Here is a 21,177-nt window from a genome sequence, read left to right as displayed (position 1 = left end):
CAGGAGATGATTTTATACTTCAGAGATATTCCAGAGCACTACAGGTTTTATGAGTAGATCAAGACACAAACGCTACCAGTGTTATGGATTCTGTTCCCTAAGGGTCTGCCAGTCCTCACAGTGTCATTTTGCAGTAAGCCTGTTTGATTAAAGCATCTACCACATGGCTAACATTAATGCCTTAATGACAATTGTCATTTCACAATCTCGAGAAAGCATGTCAGTGAGTTTATTTTCATTTTACTGGCAATTTTCATGACATAAGGAGAAGTTAACTGTGAGCTTAAAGGAAACAGTGGCTTGGAAATAACAAAATTCACCTCCAGTCAGTGTCACTATTTTGTCCTACCAACTACATGCTTACACATGTAAGTACATCTTAATGATTTTACAGAGTGGCAGGCTACTTTTCTTGAGGCTAGATATAAAAGTATTGGACAGGTATAATATAGTTCATAAACCACGTTGTGATACTTATCATAAAAATCATGATGGTGTTAACTTCAAATGTTGACATCTAAAAATAGAGACAACTGACCAGCAGTTGTTATATGAATGGTGTGGGTTTTCCACACAGGATCATGGTGTCAGATTCCCTTGTAGATTTCCCACACACAGTTAAAATGTATCAGTGTTGGTGTTGTGCTCATTTGACTCTCTATTTATTGTACTCGTAGACGCTACCCATCTTGTATGGCCAATAGGTACAAACAGATGCTGTGTTTAAAGGTAGAGTGATCTGACCTTGGCAACAGAATAAGTTGAGGACTCCTGAAAGACTAGGTGCCAGGTAGTTAGGATGTTGAAATGAATTAATGGTAATTAGTTTTTGTGCAGAGGCTCAACCTCTGCCCTTTAAGTGCACCACACAGTTATTGAGATGTTTTAGATCTGATCTGTGTGATCTCTAATATCAAGTTCTGTGCCATTCCAGCCTTTGAATACTAATCAGAAGCAAATATCTTAAGATGTCAGAAGGTTAACATGCCCTGGCAGCTGCAGTGTTAATGAAAATGTTGGAAAAGAGCATATTTGAGCTTGGTGACATATTTTTGCACAGAAAGAAAAAATACCGTACATCTCATATTTATGCACAGCAATAAACACCAGGGATTTGTGTTTTTGTAATTTTTTATTGTTTGAATTGCTTTTTTTATTGTATAACATAATTGTTAGAATTAGATTAGCCTGTTCTGCTCTGCTCTGACATTTCCTTGTATGCAGAGAGAGCCAGATGGAGTGACCGTCTGTGTGCTGTGGAGATCAGTTTTAAAGGACATGGCTGTTGGCTAAATGCTCATAATACAGACATGTTTGTGTATGGGTTCATGTGTGTATTGTGTGTGAATGCATGCACATGTGTTTCCCTAGTTTTTCTGTAGAAGAACATGCAGATATTGAGGGCAATCCCCCCTCTTTTTAAATGTCAAGTATTCATTTTTAACATCCAAAGGCATTTTTCCACGTCTGTTCATTTCTGTGCGCAACTGCGACCCAGTAACCCCTCTACAACACCATCGATTCCACCACACTATCTCAACCCTCTGCCAACTTCAATACCAACCCCCTCCACACACACACACACACACACACACACACACCCATGCCCACACACAGACATTCCAACAGCAATTCATCCAGAGATTTTTTTGTCTCCCCAAGCTGTCAAAAATGAATGCCTTTCCTGACATCTACAGACACACACCCTTACCAAATCCCCTGAGAAGTTGGTTCTGACATGTGACAAACAAGATTTAAACAAGCTATGCAAATGCACAAGGTTGATAATTAATCAAACGTGTACTGAAGGGAAAACAAGGAAAGCTTGAGGCCAGTGGCTCTTTGTCTGTCTCTGTATCCGTCTCTGTTCACTTAGTCTCGACTTAGAACACGTAATATTAGGAAAAAACACTGATAGATAGCCACGTAGATGATCTCCATTCTTAGTCTGGAACATGAGCCAACATTCAGTGCATGTTTACTCTGAATGGCCAACATACTGCATCCTCTCTAACATGTGCACTAAATGTCATTTATCTCTCTTTCCACATGCTCCTGTGGACCTTGACCCTCACGACATCATCAGGAGTCAATCCAAGGTAACGGCACATACACAAACATACACAGAATTTTCAGCATGGAGCTAATTCCATGGTTGTGAATCATCTCTGTGTTAAACAAAGAAGCCGCTGTATTTCTTCAACTCAGTTTGTGAACTGTGTGCAGCCGTAAAGGCAGTGATACAAAGTAATGATTTGGAAAACAATTTTTGCTGAAAGAGTCTTGGTTAGTTTAATAACTTAAAATCGTCAGGGAATACTTGTCGCTAGGAAACTTTACACAAAGCCAAAAACATGTTTTTGGCTGTTTTTGTTTTTTTGTGGCTCAGTTTATTTTCTGTCTTTTGCTAATTTACTTTATACTAGTATTTCCCAAGAAGGTCTTTTTTCTGTCACGTGAAAATTCCCATAGTGATACACAAACCACATGACACTTGAAGTACGCTATGCTTAAAGTATAGTATGTTGACTGAAGAATTGTCAATGTTATTTCTCAATTGAAATGTAATTGAATCCAACATTAGTAACTGGTAAATGTGAAATATCTAAATTTTGTTCACCGGTTGACTGTCATTTAAAAAAATAAGATCCGTTATTTAGATGTATGAACAATGAGTGATATTTGTTTCCCCCCTTCAAGAAAATTGGAGAGAAAATCTTTATTTAAGGATAGCATTGCTGTGTTACAACTACCCATAAATGCTGTTATTGTTTTAGCTGTTTCCATGTGCTTTTCAGGTCTTTGCCTACGATTACTGTTTCTGGTCCATGGACGAAACAGATAAGGAGAAATTCGCAGGTTAGTTTTTAACACAGATCAAGTTAACATTTTTAACTTTCTATCACCAGAATGTCTTAATATGCCGAACTACATTGGCATTTCAGTCATTCCAAACGTTAAATTCAGAATGTGCAGAGTTGCACAGAATGATATGCTCTTTGTGTACGTGTCTGTCTCCAGGTCAGGAAGTGGTGTTCCAGTGCCTTGGGGAAAGTCTTCTCTGCAACGCCTTCCAGGGCTACAATGCCTGTATCTTTGCCTATGGACAAACTGGTACATTCCTATGATGCACCTCACTTTGGTCAATATGACGTGAATTAGCACTCAGTTGCCAGTTTATTAGGTACAGTACTACATCAGCTAAAAGTAATGCAGATTAATACATCAGTCCTGCAATAAATCCTACTTCCATGAAGTTAATAATGTTCACTTTTTGTTGAAACTGTTATAGAGAAGTATTGATTCAACTTTATGTTCATTTTGGAGGCTGGAGTTTGTGGCCTTGTACTGACAGATGTATGTATTTTGTCCACCCCATTTATATCAATTAGATAATGCTACATAACATAACATTATAACCTTCCTGAAAAAACTGGCAACTGAGTGTATTTTATAGCAGAGCCAGTTACATGGGAGGAGCAGGAAACATTAAATATAACTATTTCTATGTACCTTTTATGGCAAAGTGACCTGATTTATATGATGATTAAGAGGAGTGTCAGTATGGTTGTGTCATGGCAGGAATCTTGGACAGCCTCTCCTCTCTCCGGCATGAAGAAAATACCAAAGCTCAGATGCAGTTTTCAACCAAAAGCAGAACTTCCAATGCATCATAGATGTGCACAGTTTTGCTGAAACCCAAACACATTGTCGCGCAGACGATGTACACATCTGCACTGGTTAAAAAACAAGGCTGAAACATCTCCAGTGTAGAAAAAATGTGTAAAAGGATAATCCACAATTTATTCTTAAATAATGTATAATCCCAACGCTGCAAATATTTCAATAAATAAATTAGAGCTGATAAATGAGGTCCAGTGTCTACAGAAAAGTCAGGAGGAATTGTACAGTATATGAGGTTGTTTTTCACAGTTGCTGACTCAGAGGGAGTCGCATAACTAACTCAAATTCTGTCATAATAAAACTACTTTCACACCTGATAAATGTTAAATGCTAATTTCACCAGAAATCTTGAGTACCAGCATTACCTCACCTGTAAGTGCGCGTGTGTGTGTGTCTGTGTTTTATTCAGGTTCAGGAAAGTCGTACACAATGATGGGTTCAGGTGACCAGCCAGGTCTGATTCCCCGCCTGTGCAGTGCTTTGTTTGAACGAACCCAGAAGGAACAGCGGGAGGAGGAGAGCTTTACCGTTGAGGTTTCCTACATGGAGATCTACAACGAGAAGGTCCGGGATCTGCTTGATCCCAAAGGGTATGACCTCAACCTAATCTTCCACTACTTTCACAAATGGGAAAACGTTTTTTTCCCACTCTAGGCCATAGTGGCTCTGGTAAATCCTAAAGCTCAAAAACTAGCCACTTACACTGCTGCATTTGTATTTACTTTCCCTTTGACAAGCCAAATTGATGCCTGTGATGTTGATATCCTTTTAATGAAGATCTTTGTAATATTAGTATCCTGTTAATGAAAATTCAACTTATTGCTGCTGATTCACATTAAAATCCCATTGTGTTGACTTACAGTCACGTTAAGTTCATTTCCAAAATCAGACCATTTGGGCATGGACTCTAGATACTCAAGTATCTAGAGTCATTTTCAGTTCTAGACTCTGAGGTTAGTTGGTAGAAGAAGAAGTTGGAGGTTGATTGTGGTATCACCAGCTGCTGTGGTTAGTGGATAAAAGGATTATAGTTCTGCCCTGCAGTCACTGATGGAGGCCAGTTCATGTCCAGCAGGTCAGCAGTAAATCAGGAGCACAGGCCTGTGTCTGCTGCCCCAGACAGCATAACCTTTGACCTTTACTCACTACATGACCTTTAACCTCAGTAAAATGGGGCAAAGAGAAGAAGACCATCTGACAGCCGTATGGGCTTTGCTGTGGAGTAGAGAATGATGAAGTTCTCAAGCCTGGAACCTGTTTGAATCAGAGTCAGAGAGCCAATTGCTAACAAAGTCTATATGAACTGGGGAAAGTTGTTAGTGGTCGCCAGAACTACTTGAGTCTATATTGCCATCCCTATTAATACATCAGATGAATAGTGTTTGAGCAAGAGTGACACTATTGACCTGTTTTTTTATTATCTGTCCAGGGGTAGACAAACTCTGAGGGTGAGGGAGCATAAAGTGTTGGGCCCCTACGTGGATGGCCTGTCTCGACTAGCTGTGGCCAGCTACAAGGTAAAAATATATATCTTAAATTGTGACTTTTAAGTTTTCCCCATGCCTTTTATGTCAGTTTTATTTGTAAGCCCTTTCATGCCCTTATCATCCACTGGATGCTGCTGTATCACATTTTGGCTGATAACAATCATACATGAGCATAGTGTCTTACTTGCATTCCCTCTCACTTTCATCTTTAAACTTTGAGGATTTGTGACAGTGTTGCTCACATGATGGCAGCAGTCTGTTTAGTAGTCGCACCAATCGCACTGGAAAGAGGTTACTTCTAAAAGTATTAGAATTAATAACATTTTCTAGTTTATATCAGGCTTTCAAAGGCACTCTTTATCAATTAAAATGGTCACCAAATACATAGACAGGCCTACAATACATCAAAGCAAGTGATCTGTGTAATATCCCTGAAAAGCAGACATGAAAAGGCAAGTCTGCACAAAGAATCAAAATGACAAGAGATTATTACTACTCTTGTATCAATCCTGTAATTTGTGTTCTGACAGGACATTGAGTCTCTAATGTCAGAGGGGAATAAGTCTCGGACCGTTGCTGCTACCAACATGAATGAGGAGAGCAGTCGATCCCATGCTGTTTTCAACATCATCCTCACACACACACTCAAGGACTTGCAGTCTGGGGTAAGATATACCTACACACAAACAAACATACACTTGCAGTAAGTCACTTGACTTAAACACACTTGATTTGTTTTTAAAATTGTTTAGGATAATTCTAAAAATATAATCAGAAATTCATATTTAAGATGTTGCGGGCTAAGTGCAGAAACAGAAAATCAGAGCTGATGACTGTGGACGTGATGGGTGTTGAAGAGAAGAAATGCTGTTTGAGCTAGTTCTAGATTGCTCTGGATGTGTGGTGGATTCAATTTAGCCATCAGGCATCTGTAATTTTAAAAGTCCACTAGATAATTAGTGTGCTTGCTTCACAGCCTCCAAGGGGGCAGAGCCTTCTTCCAACATAGGGTTAGGTCTGGGACAGTCACTAGGGATGTGGACTGCTGCTGTCACAGTTTGTGTTGCTACGTTTAAAATACTTTGTCTATTTTTAAAAGAAAAGCCCAACTCTTACTTGTTTACAGTTGGTTAGCAAACAAGGACTTAACTGTAGAAACTGAACAATAGCTACTTCTGCAGTTTAAGATATGAAAAGTATGTATAGTATAATATGTAAGTATAATATCTTCATTTAGATGGTTAATTTCCTTTAGGTTAAAATTATTTTACTCCATTGAGTTTGTAGTATTAAGGTATTCTGAAGAAGTCAAGCCTCTTTCTACATGTCCCAGACCTTAACTTCCACCCCTACTGAACCACAAGTTCATACTAGTTTGCGCATCATCAGATGTTAAACCGCAGCCCTCCCTCACCTTCCATTGTCCCAGAATTCATCCGTGTGTGTAATTTGTGCACTTTGACTGGGGAAACAGTGACTGGCAAATTTTTGATCAATCATCTGCTGCTGCTGGTGGGTGATGTCAGTTCAGCTGTCTGAGCAGGCACTCTAAGAAAAGAGCTTATGATTAATTCTCGATCCTCACTGGCCCACGTAGCCTCTATTGCTCCTTGCTCTTATTTCCAGACGAACTTGCCACCAGCAAATCCGGTTAATAATTCACAGGCGTGACTGTGAGTTCGTCAGCTGATACAGGCTGGTCTGTTTTCAAGGCACACCCAGAGTCAGCCACTAAGTTGGTCAGTCAGTCAGTAGGCTCGTCAAACCAAAAGATAACACGCAGTCTGTGTAGTCAGTGAGTGAATCACTTAGCTGACACATCCTGTAATTGCATGAGTCAGTTCTTTATTTGTCTGTCTTGCTTATTTATTGTCTTCTCTTTCTAAATTCATCTATCTGTCTTAATTTATTGGTTTCACATTTCTTAATCTGCAAAAAATGTAAACTGAGGATATAAAATGATCATCAAAAAAATAATCGCCGACTGTTTGGATAATCATTTAATTACCTCCGCCAAGGAGGTTATGTTTTCACCCATGTCTGTTTGTTGGTTTGATTGTTTATTAATCAGCAGGATTATGCAAAAGTACTGAACCGATTTGCACCAAACTTGGTGGAGGAATGGGACATGGTACAGGGAAGAACCCATTCAATTTTGTGGCAGTTCCAAATCATTTACTATTACTTTGAATTTTTTCTCTAATTCTGCTTTATGTTGGTTAACATTTGCCTTGGCGGAAGTATGCGCTCTACTGAGTGCCATTCTAAATTTGCCACACATTCTCTGGTTCCGGTTTCTCAAAAACCAGGATTTATATATCATACTAAATTAAATATTTTTGGGTTTTGGACTGTTGGTCTGACAAAACAAGTCCTCTGAAGGTGTCACCTCGGTCTCTGGAAGCTTGTGATTCACATTTTTCACTATTTTCTGAATTGTTAGAGACTAAAAGATTAATTGATTAATTGAAAAAAATTATCACTTGATTAATCATGAATGAAAATAAACATTCGTAGCTTGTATATACAGTATTTCACATGCATTTAAGCGTTCACTTCACCATGGCTCTTTAAAAAATTACATTGAACGTTCTTCTACATAAGTGACTTTTAATCATCCCCAGTTTTAGAGGAATACTGACTGTAGATCTTAGCATTGGAGCTCATCTACACCCTGTAATGACTCAGCCAGTGTTAGTGGTAGAGGAGCTGTGATGAAGGGACAGGTTAAAAAAATCCACCTATTACAGGTAGCAAAATCACTCGCTGCTGGATGAGTCATTCTGAAGCTCAAAGGCGCGTCACCGGGTTTCCTTTCAGTAGCATGCTCTGCTCAGACACTCATTTCCAACTTAAGTCAGTTTGAACTTTGGCCGTATTTGCCACCAAACTTTCAGTTTATTGTCATTTCGATACCTGCCTTGCCAACTCCAGTCAAGCTTTTGTAACAATGTTTAGCGTAGGGCAGGGTTTAAAAAGTATTCTAGGAATTGTTTTTATGACAAAGACATCTACTAGATTATTTAACATTGTGTGGTGTTGTGTGATGTGTTTATGCTCCGACGCTTGTTCTGTGCTGGTACCTTTAAAGCTGCCAAGTCTGACAATCTGCATTTCCTTGTGTTGATCTGCTTACTGACTCAGGTATCAACTCTCCTGGTTACAGAATCCCTTATTAAGCAAGATACCCCAGAGGCTGGTATTTTCTCCTTTTCACTATTTCACCAGCCGGCTAAATGTTAAGAAGTTACATGTATAAACACGCCATTCAAAGTTGGCCCCTCCTCCTGGCTCAACGAACGAAAGAGAGAGAGGGAGTGGCGTTAGCAAGAACGAAACAGTGAATCAGAGAAATTAAACGTTATTTTCTTATTGTTTCACGGCCGTTAAGTTCTCAATTAAACAAGCCTTCGCACAACCCTGCGGAAGGGTGCCACATATCCGGATTTTGTGTGAATGCAGCTGAAGCACAAGTTTCTCCTTATTGGTTGTGGCCTCTCTTCTGTGTGTGCGTGCGTGCGTGCGTGCTTGTAGCCCACCACTGCCCTCGGTCAGACTTGGTCGCTACATTTTTATTGAGTCCCGTGCTCAAACCCTGCGCAGGATTAATGGCTTCAGGCTACTCACCCACTGCCCAAAGGTTGCAAGCCCAGAAACGTCCTGAACACAGCAGAATAAGAAGAAAATAAGACAAGACAAGCAGAGGGCACAGTCTTTGCAGATAAATAGTCTGCCACACACTTCTAGTGGGCCATAAGTGATGAGTGGAAAGGATACTTTTGTATGAGTCTATACGTTGTTTTTTAGGAAACTCCTGCACAGCATACCTTTATAATAGGAATAGGACCAAAGAGTTTCTGCATACTCCACACAATTAATAAAAACACAGACACACACATGGACATTGAAAAAGAAAGTAGAGTTGGTTTACTGGTGTTTCTTTCCAAGTTTGATACCACCAGGTAAAAGGACCTGCCACTGTACGTTATGACCCGGTCACTGGTCATTTCAATAAGGAGCTGTAATTATTGAACTACACTAAGTTGTAGCTTCCTACTGTATGTGCTGGTGTTCACATTCCCCAGCTTTGCCTCCCCTCTCTCTCTTCAAATATTTATTCACAGTTTAGTGCCTATTTTAAACAACAAAAAAAAAGATTTGGTCTATTTTTGGATCTGACTTGCTCAGTGTGACAGATACACATCTCTTGTTTGTTTAATAATTTGCTTTACTTAATGAGATTTGAAGTTGTATTGGCCAGAGGCGGATTTGTAGTACTGCTCCTTGAGGTTGATCTCTATCAGTTAGTCTTATAACTGGGTCTCTTCATGATTCAGGTCTTGGGTTTGCTTTACCTGCGATTTTAATGTGTGCTGAGAAGTCTATTCAAGACAAGGTTGCCTTTGTTTTCAAAGCACAATGGCGACCCCCTTGCACACATAAACACATACTCATTTCACACCACTCTCCTTTCATCACAAAGAACTACTCCTGCAAAAGTTGATATTTAAAAACAAAACATTAGTTTTCTGTACACAACAGAATGAGGTGTGTGTGAAAGTGTGACTGATGTTCCACTGCAGGAACTGTACCAGGGACCAAGAGCCTTTTAAGTAACTAAGAGCTAAAATCTGTGCTTCAAGCGGAGCTATCAGGGATTAAATTTAGTTCTTGTATAATAGTTTCAGGTGCTAAACAAAGGTCCCTGTGCAGGGGGTTGTACTTTCCAAAGGTTTTGCAATTTTAGGGGTAGGGTTTGCAGGGTTGTCCATTGCTGATTTGTCAAACACAAAGGATGCTGCTGCTTCAACTCGTGTACTGCCTCATACATAAAACAATGAAGTACTCTAGTATTGATATTAGGATGAAGGTTGGACATTTCTTGTTGTTTATTAATGTTACAAACAAAATTAGGCTGTGTTAAACTGTCTTCCCGAGTCAGTTTAAAAGAGGAATGAGAGGGAGAAACAGTGCAAATGAGCAGATTACATGAGCAAACAAATAATGAAGACAGAGCGGGGGTGGTTGAGAGCGCTAGAGGGTGAATGAGATGGACGGCAACAGCAGCAGAATAAACAAAGTGAATGAAGGAGAGAAATTCAACTTAATTTGCTGATTTGCTTCACGTTAGTTGTGTACTAAAACAGAAATAAATAACAATCTGTAGTCTCATTTTCCACCTCTGCATGGCCTCCACCATAGATCTAATTTGCCTCATCTTCACAGTTCTTCAGATTTGGTGGAAATGCACATAAGAGACTTTTCGCTCCTAGTTTAGTTCCTTTGGTTAAATAGTTCCTGGAACCTTTGGGGGGCTTTACACTCATTACTCATGAGTCTTGAATTAAATTTCTAATTTTAGTCAGATTTGTGATTTTTTTTTTTTTTTTTTTTTTTTTTCCCCCCCACCTCAATTTTAATTTCTATAATACTACAAGTAAACAAGTGTAAGAAGGTTAAGTGTCAGAGGTCATAGGGTTGTTATTCTTGTGGATACTTTTTGTTTCACAAGGACTTGCAACACTGTATAATGCTCCCTTTTAAAGATATTTGTCTTTATTTAATTTAGAAAGAGTACAAGAGTACATTTCAAGCCCAAAGTGGCTCTTCATCAGGTACAGAGACATGGTTATTGGAGTTTTTAGAACTATCAGGAAAGAGCAGGAACTTCAGAAAAATGCAGTGTAGTAGCTGGAGAACTACTGTGGCTGAAAAGGTCCACTGAAGACACACAGGACTGCATCTGCTGACGTTCTGCTTTGCCTGCAGGTGTAGATCCGGTGTTACATTCAGCCTTGTCAGCTACTGGCCTGTCACGCTTGGCCTGGAGTGGATCTGTCCTAGTGCAGATGTGGATTTGATATCCATATCATCAACAACTATTGGAAAGACAGAGAGAACCTGTCAACAAGAGACTGAAAGATGAGAAACCGAGTTCTACCATGCTATATATAGCAAAGGCACTGTGGATTCATGTGGTTGCTGTTTTGAGAAAGGCATTGAGAAGTACTACTGAGCAAGAATTGGCTAAAGCATCCAGCCCAAGTGCACTCAACAGCCAATTGATGAGGAGAGGTTTCTGATAAAGCCAAACATGTCGTTGTTTATCTCTAGGTTGTCTGTTGCTCTGATGCTTGCAAATCAGGGCAGTGCTCAGTTGAAAGCTGCAGAAAACCCAGCTGGTGACTGCCTTGATGTGGAGCCTCTTTGGTGATTAATGTGCCATCAGAGATTTGTCAGACCTCATGTGGATATACAGTACTGCTTTCAGGAATGTCAGCAGTTCCAGATCTGCATAAATGTCCTACAGTGCAGCTGCAGGACATATGTATGTCATCAGACCAGGCTGGACATTGCAGTTCTCTTTGCCATATGCCGTGCTACCCTTAATCAGACATATTAACTTAATCAGTGAGCTGTCAGTAGTAGACAGTTAGAAGGATGGTTGCATTTAACAGTGGACAGAAATGAAAATCCCCAGCCATGTTGGGCTGCAAGGCCACTGTTGCAGCTTCACGTCCATTCAACCCACTGATGTGCATGATGCTGTTAGCTACAAAACAAACAGAAGATTCCCTGATGACTGTGGCATTTATGGCTGCCATTATTGCCTTGAGTAACATGCTCACCATATGTCAGTTTCAAGTTTATTGGTGTAATTCTTTATGGACGATATTATATAATGTTTATTATTGCCTGTTGTAACCAGAAAGTATTAAAAGGGGCAAAGTCTAGGCAAAGTTTACCTTTTGTGTAGAATCTTCTAGCAAGGTGAATAGAAAGTCGTCTAGTTTTAACAAAAATATGGACAAAAAAATCAAACAATCATCTGCAAGACCTAGGAGGCAAAGTTTTGCTAATAAACAGTAGGTTGCAGTTAAAAAACCAAAGCAGAGTTTAAGGAAGAATATATGCAAGATGTCAGTTTAACTGTTTTCTGTAACAAATGAGATAACAGTCTGACTTTGTATCTGTGTCTTTCTCTGTTTCTCCCTCTGTAGACGAGTGGGGAAAAGGTCAGTCGGTTGAGTCTGGTAGACTTGGCTGGAAGTGAGCGAGCAGCAAAAACTGGAGCAGCAGGAGAACGACTGAAAGAGGGAAGCAACATCAACAAGTACGCAAAAGCAGTTAAATGCACATACACAAACCCATGATCGTGTGTTTTCCCAGTCAAGTTGTTTACTTGAATCTGAACCCGAGATTAGCTTACAGATGTTTTACTCTGGCATTGTTACATTTGTTTCGCAAGAATTTTTTTCTAACCACAAATTGTCATATCACTTTTTTGTCATTTGCACTTAAAGGTGTAAATGTGATAGAAAGCATACACAGTACAGTACAGTTTTGCCATTTACTTGCATAAATAGTCCCACAGCAGAAACCTTATTTTTACTTTCAACTGTTGAAACAAGCTTGATGTTAAAGCATCCCGACACACAACAGATGGACATACACACGCTAAAGCAGGGACCAGGTGATACCAACCCAGGAACAGGTAGATGAAATAAAATGGAAAGCACTTGTCCTTAGTGTTTTTGCATGTGTGTGTGTGTGTGTTTGTGTGTGTGTGTGTGTGTGTTTGTGTTTTTGTGTGTGTGTGTGTGTGTGTGTGTGTGTGTGTGTGTGTGTGTGTGTGTGTTTGTCAGGTCTCTGACTACGTTGGGTCTGGTGATCTCAGCACTGGCTGAACAGGGAACTGCCAAGAACAAGAACAAGTTTGTCCCTTACAGAGACTCTGTTCTGACATGGCTGCTGAAGGTACATACATGATACATAACATAGATGTCCGCCAGAGACAGGGGAAAATCCCCGGTGCATCCTCTTTATTTTCTCATAAAAGAATACAACTCTATTCATAATTTCTCCCCCTTTCCTGTCCTCCTTTTGTCTCCCTGCCTGTCTTCAGGACTGTCTGGGGGGCAACAGTCGCACAGCGATGGTTGCAACTGTGAGTCCAGCAGCAGACAACTATGAGGAGACGCTGTCAACGCTGCGTTATGCCGACCGAGCGAAAAACATAGTCAACCATGCTGTTGTTAATGAAGACCCCAACGCTCGCATCATCAGGGAGCTCAGAGAGGAAGTAGAGAAACTACGAGTACAGCTGACCCAGGCAGAGGTGAGACATTTTCAAAATCTTAGAATTAGCATTTAAAAATCTCTTCCCCTTCTCTCATCTATTGTGTTTTTTTTTTTTTTTTTTTCTCCAGTCTTTGAAGGCTCCAGAGCTGAAGGAACGCCTGGAAGAGTCTGAGAAGTTGATTCAAGAGATGACCATCACCTGGGAGGAGAAGCTTCGCAAAACTGAGGAGATTGCACAGGTAAGACACACAAAAAGCGGGAAAATAATAATAATATTACATTTTTTTCTGTGTTTTCCATCATTTTGATATTGGATCATACACTGTGTAAGTATGATGTTTCCTTGTTTCCTTGTGTGTGTTTGTAGGAGCGCCAGAAGCAGTTAGAGAGTCTGGGTATTTCTCTCCAGTCTTCAGGGATTAAGGTTGGAGATGACAAGAGCTTTCTTGTCAACCTTAATGCTGATCCTGCACTCAATGAACTACTGGTGTACTACCTGAAGGTACATACACACACACACACACACACACACATTATTCCTCATGTTTTACTGAAATCTTTACTATTCTCTTATTTACACAGAATACCAAACAATAGTTTAATTTACCATCTGTTTTTGACACAGCTTCCAGTCCCTCTGCCCTCTAAACATTACATCTCAACTCAGCTGTCATAGAAAATAACTTACAAACACACACTGTTTGGATCAGAAGGAACTGAAGTTTCATTTTAATGACTAACTGGCTGAATAGGAGTCAGTTCTCATCTGACTGACAGTGGGTACCGGTGGATAGTATTGTTTTGTGTGTTGAGAAACCTCAAGAGGGAATTTAAATCCGTTATACTAAATTTGAACGCATAAAACAGCTTTCAAGAAGAAACAATCAAGCGGGTGTTTGAACGGCTAGGGTAAAACAGATAAAGTCATTACAAACTTGTGTGTAGGTTTACTCCATTAAGCACAACTTGACCTGTGTCTCAGGAACACACAAAGGTGGGCTCAGCAGACTCTCAGGACATTCAGCTGTGCGGGATGGGTATCCAGGCAGAACACTGTGTCATTGACATTACAGCAGACGCTGCCGTTATCCTCACCCCATACCGCAACGCTCGGTAAGTTACGCTACAATAACAGAGCCAGGCTCCAGGCTGAGTGTGGAACATCTAACTGAGTTCATGGGAAAAAGCAAGAGAGTCTGGAGACATCACTATATCAGTTTTTAACATTAAATCCTAATGTCACTGCTGTTTTTATTGTGTTATAGGACATGTGTTAATGGTTCTCCAGTAACCAGCGCACTGCAGCTTCACCATGGCGATCGAATCTTCTGGGGAAACAACCACTTCTTTAGGTAATTTTGTACAAACACTAAATGTTTGTATGTTGTTTGGAATTTTAATATTCTAACGTTTTTCATAGTTTTTCATACCACAGAATATTACTCACTATTCCATTTAGTCATTTTACATAAGTTGTGCATGCATTCTTTTATATGCATTTTACTCAATTTAGTTTTAGTTTTTATTTAACACAAACCCAGTTCTTCTTATGTGTCTCAAATTTTCGTTGCATCCAATGAATGTGTTCTGTATGATTCCCACACAGGAATTATTAAAGATGTAGCAAATATAACCTAATCGCTGACAATGAGGTTATAGCAAACTAACCAAAAGATACAAAAGATCAGAGTTACTATACTGGACATCCTACCTGCAGGATCAACCTGCCTAAGCGGCGTTCACGGGGGGCAGAGGATGAGGAGGGTGAGGGTGGTGTAATGAAGAACAGTGGCAGCAGTGAGCAGCTGGATGCAGATGGTGATACAGCTAGCGAAGTGTCCAGTGAAGTCAGCTTCTCCTACGAGTTCGCCCAGACAGAGGTCATGATGAAAGCCCTTGGAAATAATGGTAAGGAGGTGTTAGGACAATTGAATATCTACGTATTGCATAGACAGAACATTACTTAGTTTATAATCCTGCATCTGTTTTCTGACTCATCTCCGTTGTGTCCTATCAGACCCCATGCAGGCAGTCCTCCAGTCTCTGGAGAGGCAGCATGAAGAGGAGAAACGCTCTGCTCTCGAGCGTCAGAGGCAGATGTATGAGCAGGAACTGCAGCAGCTCCGCAAGAAGCTGAACCCGGACCGTCTGTCCACAGGCCACTCTGGAGCACTGGTGCCTGGGCAGCAAGGTCCAGGACAACAGTCTCACTACCGCAGCCTGGAGAGACTCAGTATGGGAGGGATGAGCCATTCAACCAGCGCTCAGAGCAGACTGAGGCAGTGGAATGAGGACAGGTGAGAGTGTCTGTGAGTGTGTAGGTGTGTGTAGTTTTGTTGTGTTGATAAGTCAATGCAAATTTAATTTTCATTTTCCTTTCTCTCCTCCATCTCCCTTTCTTCCCTGACACCCTCTGCAGGGAGGTGGTGTTGGTGAGGAGTCTGAGAAGGTTAAGGGAGCAGATAGTGAGGGCCAACCTCCTGGTGCAAGAAGCCTGTTTCATCGCTGAAGAGCTGGAGCGACACACTGAGTACAGAGTCACTCTGCAAATCCCATCAGACAACCTCAACGCAAACCGCAAGGTATCACGCACACATACATGAGCACACTCATGTGCGGGTCTCCCGTCTTCTGTTTTAATCACAGTCCATAACCTACTTACATTCGTGTGTGTGTGTGTGTGTGTGTGTGTGTGTAGAGGGATGCTGTGCTCAGTGAACCAGCAATTCAGGTTCGACGTCGATGTCGAGGGAAACAGATCTGGAGCTTGGAGAAGATGGAGAACCGTCTGGTGGACATGAGAGAGCTGTACCAGGAGTGGCAGGACTATCACCTCCATCACCATGACAACCCAGTGAGTTTGCTTGACAACTTTGCCAACATCAAGTCTTTTAATAACTTGAATTTTAGTAAAAATGTTCTCCTTTTTCCTTGTCTAGGTGATGCGCTCATATTTCCGTCGAGCTGATCCGTTCTTTGACGAGCAGGAAAACCACAGTCTGATCGGAGTTGCCAATGTCTTCCTTTCCTGTCTCTTCTATGACGTCAAGATGCAGTATGCTGTTCCCATTATCAACCAAAAGGGAGAGGTAGGGAGTCCCATATACTGTTGGGTTACACAGATTATTGAAAACATTAAAGATTAAATTCTCTTATCCTATTATACCCTAAATATCTCGGTCAGGTAAAGGTTTATGCCGCCTTTCTTTTTTTTAGTCCATTTCTCCTCCTTCATTCCCATCTTCCTGTCATAACTGAAGCAATTTTAACAGTCAAATCAATGAGGAATTCAACCTTTTCATTGGATAAGCTAAACTTAATTTTTTGTGAATTTCACTATTTGCACTCTCTCAAACCCACCAGCTACTTCCATTGAGATATTACATTAATTTTTAGTGATCTCTGTGACACCTGTCTAGAGTGACTGGCAGAACAACAGTAGAACGTTAAATTCATTGATCAACATCACCATCAAATAGAGAGAAAGATGTCAGGACCATAGTCTTGTTACTAGAACGATTACGCATGAAAAGATAAAATCACAATGGGATGATTAAATGGTAAGTCTGCCATTCACAAGCTGACATCTTCCATGCTTAATCTGTTTTCCCTCTTCCCCCTTCGGCCAGGTGGCAGGGCGTCTCCATGTGGAGGTGGTGAGGGTTGGAGGAGGCTTAGAGGACAACATGGCTGGAGGAGATGAACCAGACAACAACCAAGACGCTGAAGTCCAGGATCGCAAACTCGTATGCATGGTAAGACGGATAGATCATCAGAGAGGAGTGCATTACATTCAGACCTGGCTCATTCAGTAGCTTAAAATAATTCCTGGAGCCTTATTTTTTACTTCAAGGAGTCCTAAGTGTTTTTAGTCTACTTTATCAGAAAGAATCAGATTATGGATTTAATTTTCAATTTAAATTGTATGTTTAAATGTTTAAATGGCCTTTGTCCTGTGTATAGATTAAGATCCTGCAGGCCACTGGTCTTCCCCAGTACCTGTCCAACTTCGTCTTCTGTCAGTACTCATTCTGGGACCAGCCTGAGCCCATCATCGTGGCTCCTGAAGTCGACCCATCATCCTCCTCACCCAACACCAAAGACCCACACTGCATGGTGGTGTTTGACAGCTGCAAGGTGAACACTCGGGTGGAAGGAGGAGAATCTTATAAGGCTTATCACAACACATCTAAAAGCTTTCATGCATTATGTATGGGTTGTTGGGTTAACCATTGTTGTGTGCAAATATTTTTATAAGCAGTGGGGGAGTGGTCATTTACAGGTTGTCAGTATGACACTGGTCTCTATGGGTAATGTAGGAATTGGCAGTGTCAGTGACCGAGGATTTCATCGAGTACCTTACAGAAGGGGCAGTCGCCATTGAGGTTTATGGACACAGGCAGGCAGATGCAGGCAGGAACCCTGCCCTGTGGGACCTCAGCATCATTCAGGCCAAGACACGCACACTACGAGACAGGTAGAGACACACACTCACCTTGGACTCTTAGTCTGACTCACAAAACTAGCATTCCAGTAACTGATGAAAAACCAATGCTCTGTTGTTTCCCAGATGTGTTGATGTGGTTTGTTTTTTTGCAGATGGAGTGAGGTAACGCGTCGTCTTGAGCTGTGGATTCAAATCCTGGAGATAAACGAGAACGGAGACTTTTTCCCGGTGGAAGTGGTTCCCGCTAGAGATATACGGACGGGAGGAATCTTCCAGCTTCGGCAGGTAGGGAAAAGCCAGAACACAACCGCAGTGAGCAAGGTCATAGCAGGTGGAGCTAGCAAACTTCGGCTGAAAAGCCATCTTCTAAATACTCTAAATGTTTTCAAACTAATGTCCTGTCTTCTACATTTCTGTGTTCTGCTCCCCATTCTCTCCCTCTTCATCTTTAGGGTCAGTCAAGGCGAATCCAGGTGGACGTGCGTTCAGTTCAGGACTCGGGCACCATGCCTCTGATAGCAGAGATAGTGCTTGCGGTGTCAGTGGGCTGTGTGGAGATCAGAAACACCACAGTAAATGAGGAGGGAGATGAGATGGACAGTTATCAGGTAGTCCAGTTTAGTACAGCTCTGTTTGCAGTCTGTTTCCCTCTTTCAGTAAGTCTTGAATCAACTTTGCAGCTGAATTGAAGCCGAAGATGATTAACTGACTGGTTTGTTCGACAGGAAAGAGATCTGGAACGTTTGCGGCGTCAGTGGCTAGCTGCTCTCACCAAGAGACAGGAATACCTCGACCAACACCTGCAGAGCCTGGTCAGCAAAGCAGGTAACACACATGACACATATCAGTGCGCACATACTGTACATTCAGAAACTCTCACCACAAACAAACACACATAAAATGACACTTACCCATTCAAAAAACTGTAACACTGCCGGAGTCTTCAGAATTTGGCCAGTTACTTTTTGGCGTTTTTTGGTGTAGGAGGTGTTAAAATGTTGTGGTGTTGTTGTGGGCACAGAAAAGACAGAGGACGACATGGAGAGGGAGGCTCAGCTCCTGGAGTGGCGCTTGACTCTGACAGAGGAGAGAAACGCAGTCATGGTGCCCTCTGCTGGCAGCGGCATTCCTGGAGCACCTGCTGAATGGTATGACATATGGCACGATGTGTTTGTGTGTCTGATTTCTGTCCATCCATATATGATTGATTTATTTAATGCTTCCTCTTGATAGTTCAAACGTTATCACTTTGAGGCAGAAAGGTACAGACAAATGTATATATAATATACAATCTGTTTTGGATGTCTGTTCACAGGGTTCCTCTGGCAGGCATGGAGACTCATATTCCTGTCCTATTCCTGAACCTCAAACGTACGTCAGTTCTTTGTGTGCAAAAACAGATTCATTCTGATCCAAACACTGATTCAAAGCGCAATTATGTGACTCTACTATTGTATTGTGATATGTCTTGTGAAATACAGCTGAATTTTGTAAGAATAAACTAAATAATTTTCATTGGTTGAGGAATTTGTGCTCGATCAAATGTCTATGTAGTCTCAGGCTGGTTTACAATGTTTTTTGTTGTTGTTGATGTCGTTGTTGTTGTTTCTCCAGCCGATGACCTCAGCTCTCAAGACCAGTTTGAAGTTCCTGAGGCTGGAGGTTGGGATGCCACCCTGATTGGAGAAGATGAGGATGACTTCTTTGACCTGCAAATAGTCAAACACTACGATGGAGAGGTGAGGATGGAATTTTCTGAGGAATTCCTGGAGTCCGTTTGGGGAACAGTTATTAACCAGTTGTGTTTGTTGACCCTACAGGTGAAAGCAGAGGCATCATGGGACTCCACCGTCCATGAATGTCCCCAGCTCAGTCGTGGGGGAGCGTGGACCGAGCAGCGGGTATACCTGACAGTTAGAGTGGTGGTTCAGCTCAGCCATCCTGCTGACATGCAGCTGGTCTTGAGGAAGAGAATCTGCGTCAATGTTAACCCTGGCCGCCAGGGGTTTGCCCACAACTTTCTCAGAAGGATGTCCACCCGCAGCACCATACCAGGCTGTGGGGTCACATTCGAGGTGGTCTCCAACATCCCCGGGGTAAGGAAATGAAAAGATGTCAGAAATTATGTGTTGAGCGGGGTGGATCACTGAACACAAATCTCTACGATGTTTTGTCCCATCAGGACGCCCCTGGATCAGAGGACAGGGAGATGCTGGCCCGGCTCGCCGCCAGCGCACACAACAGTCAGTCAGCTGATGATGAGGCTGCTATTGAGAAATACCTCAGAAGTGTCCTGAGTCTGGAGAACATCCTGACTCTGGACAGACTCAGACAGGTAGATGGAGAAACTGGTAGAAATACAGACAGTCTCAGGCAAATAGCCATGATACATGTACTTTCCTGATTGAAATTATTGACAGCCCTCAAGTCTAGAATTTAGAATATCTTCAGAAATAAATGCAAATTAACTGATTTTTTTATTATCAAAATATTTTAATAAAATGTCCAAGGTTACTGAACAAAAGAAAAAAACAAAACTTGAATAATAGTGAAATAATATAAACATAAAATATAGTCCAGACACAATTATGGGCACCCTTCACTAATAGTTGGTTGCAGAACCTTTGGCAACAGTGTCAGCCTCTAAACGTTTCTTGTAGCCATCTAGAAGCTTCTTGCACCTGTCTGCTGGTAGTTTCTGCCTCTCTTCCACTGCTATGTGTTCTATGTGCTCTTTTAAGTTTGCAGGAGTCCTTCTTGCAATGGTAGATTTCAGCTCTCTCCAAAGGTTTTCAATGGAATTTAGGTGTGGACTCATTGCTGGCCAGTTTAAATCAGTCCATCTTTTCCTTTTCAACTGTTCTTTTGTGCTGCTGGATGTCTGCTTTGGGTCACTGTCCTGCTGAAAGACCCAAGACCTTCGCCTCAAACCGAGTTTTCTGACACTGGACAACACATTTAGATCTAAAAAGCCTTGGTAATCTTCTGATTTCATCATTCCTTTGATACAATCAGTTCCTCCAGTACCAGAGGCAGCAAAGCAGTTCCACAGCAGGATAGAACCTCCTCCATGTTTTACTGTAGGGAGGATGTTCTTTTCCTTATGGGCTTCATTTCGTCATATATAAACAAACTGATGCACTGTTTTCCCAAAGTCCTCTACTTTGGTTTCATCTATCTTTTATAGAACATTATCCCAGAAAGCCTGTGGCTTATCTAGGAAAGCAATGTTTTGCAAACATTAGTCTTGCCATTTTGTGCCTTTCTATCAACGGTGGTGCCCTCCTTGGCCTTCGCGCATGGAGTCCTACGTGATTTAGTGCGCGGTGTATGGTACAGGCTAAAACCAGCACTCCAGATTGCTCCAGGTCAGCCTGAGATTTCTTTAGATTTCTTGCGTGGTGTTTTTCTCACATCCGCATCAACCATTTCACAGATCTCTCTCGTTGAGTTTTTTTCTTCATTGCACCAAGTCGT

The 21,177-nt window shown here is 41.4% G+C and overlaps 1 protein-coding gene across 3 annotated transcripts in view; it reads left to right on the top strand.

Annotated features, from left to right (window-relative positions):
• kif13ba (kinesin family member 13Ba) overlaps positions 1–21,177 on the top strand; it is a 46,914-nt gene that overhangs the window by 16,775 nt on the left and 8,962 nt on the right. For all 3 annotated transcript variants that reach the window (XM_040119496.1, XM_040119328.1, XM_040119412.1), the window contains 29 exons: positions 2,087–2,099; positions 2,799–2,859; positions 3,022–3,114; positions 4,094–4,274; positions 5,114–5,201; positions 5,702–5,836; positions 12,173–12,285; positions 12,818–12,929; positions 13,078–13,290; positions 13,382–13,492; positions 13,621–13,755; positions 14,236–14,366; positions 14,519–14,605; positions 14,971–15,161; positions 15,271–15,550; positions 15,673–15,835; positions 15,952–16,107; positions 16,193–16,342; positions 16,883–17,008; positions 17,217–17,390; positions 17,573–17,730; positions 17,853–17,985; positions 18,153–18,308; positions 18,426–18,525; positions 18,722–18,848; positions 19,016–19,071; positions 19,315–19,439; positions 19,521–19,796; positions 19,883–20,035. In XM_040119496.1, the coding sequence (XP_039975430.1) occupies positions 2,087–2,099; positions 2,799–2,859; positions 3,022–3,114; positions 4,094–4,274; positions 5,114–5,201; positions 5,702–5,836; positions 12,173–12,285; positions 12,818–12,929; positions 13,078–13,290; positions 13,382–13,492; positions 13,621–13,755; positions 14,236–14,366; positions 14,519–14,605; positions 14,971–15,161; positions 15,271–15,550; positions 15,673–15,835; positions 15,952–16,107; positions 16,193–16,342; positions 16,883–17,008; positions 17,217–17,390; positions 17,573–17,730; positions 17,853–17,985; positions 18,153–18,308; positions 18,426–18,525; positions 18,722–18,848; positions 19,016–19,071; positions 19,315–19,439; positions 19,521–19,796; positions 19,883–20,035 (3,997 nt within the window). The remainder of the gene's footprint in view (positions 1–2,086; positions 2,100–2,798; positions 2,860–3,021; positions 3,115–4,093; positions 4,275–5,113; positions 5,202–5,701; positions 5,837–12,172; positions 12,286–12,817; positions 12,930–13,077; positions 13,291–13,381; positions 13,493–13,620; positions 13,756–14,235; positions 14,367–14,518; positions 14,606–14,970; positions 15,162–15,270; positions 15,551–15,672; positions 15,836–15,951; positions 16,108–16,192; positions 16,343–16,882; positions 17,009–17,216; positions 17,391–17,572; positions 17,731–17,852; positions 17,986–18,152; positions 18,309–18,425; positions 18,526–18,721; positions 18,849–19,015; positions 19,072–19,314; positions 19,440–19,520; positions 19,797–19,882; positions 20,036–21,177) is intronic.

This window comes from Xiphias gladius, chromosome 1 (assembly GCF_016859285.1).
Source record: "Xiphias gladius isolate SHS-SW01 ecotype Sanya breed wild chromosome 1, ASM1685928v1, whole genome shotgun sequence".
In the NCBI taxonomy this organism is placed as follows: Eukaryota; Metazoa; Chordata; class Actinopteri; order Istiophoriformes; family Xiphiidae; genus Xiphias; species Xiphias gladius.
Note: the sequence above shows the minus strand (reverse complement) of the source record. Positions and strands in the feature narration are given on the sequence as shown.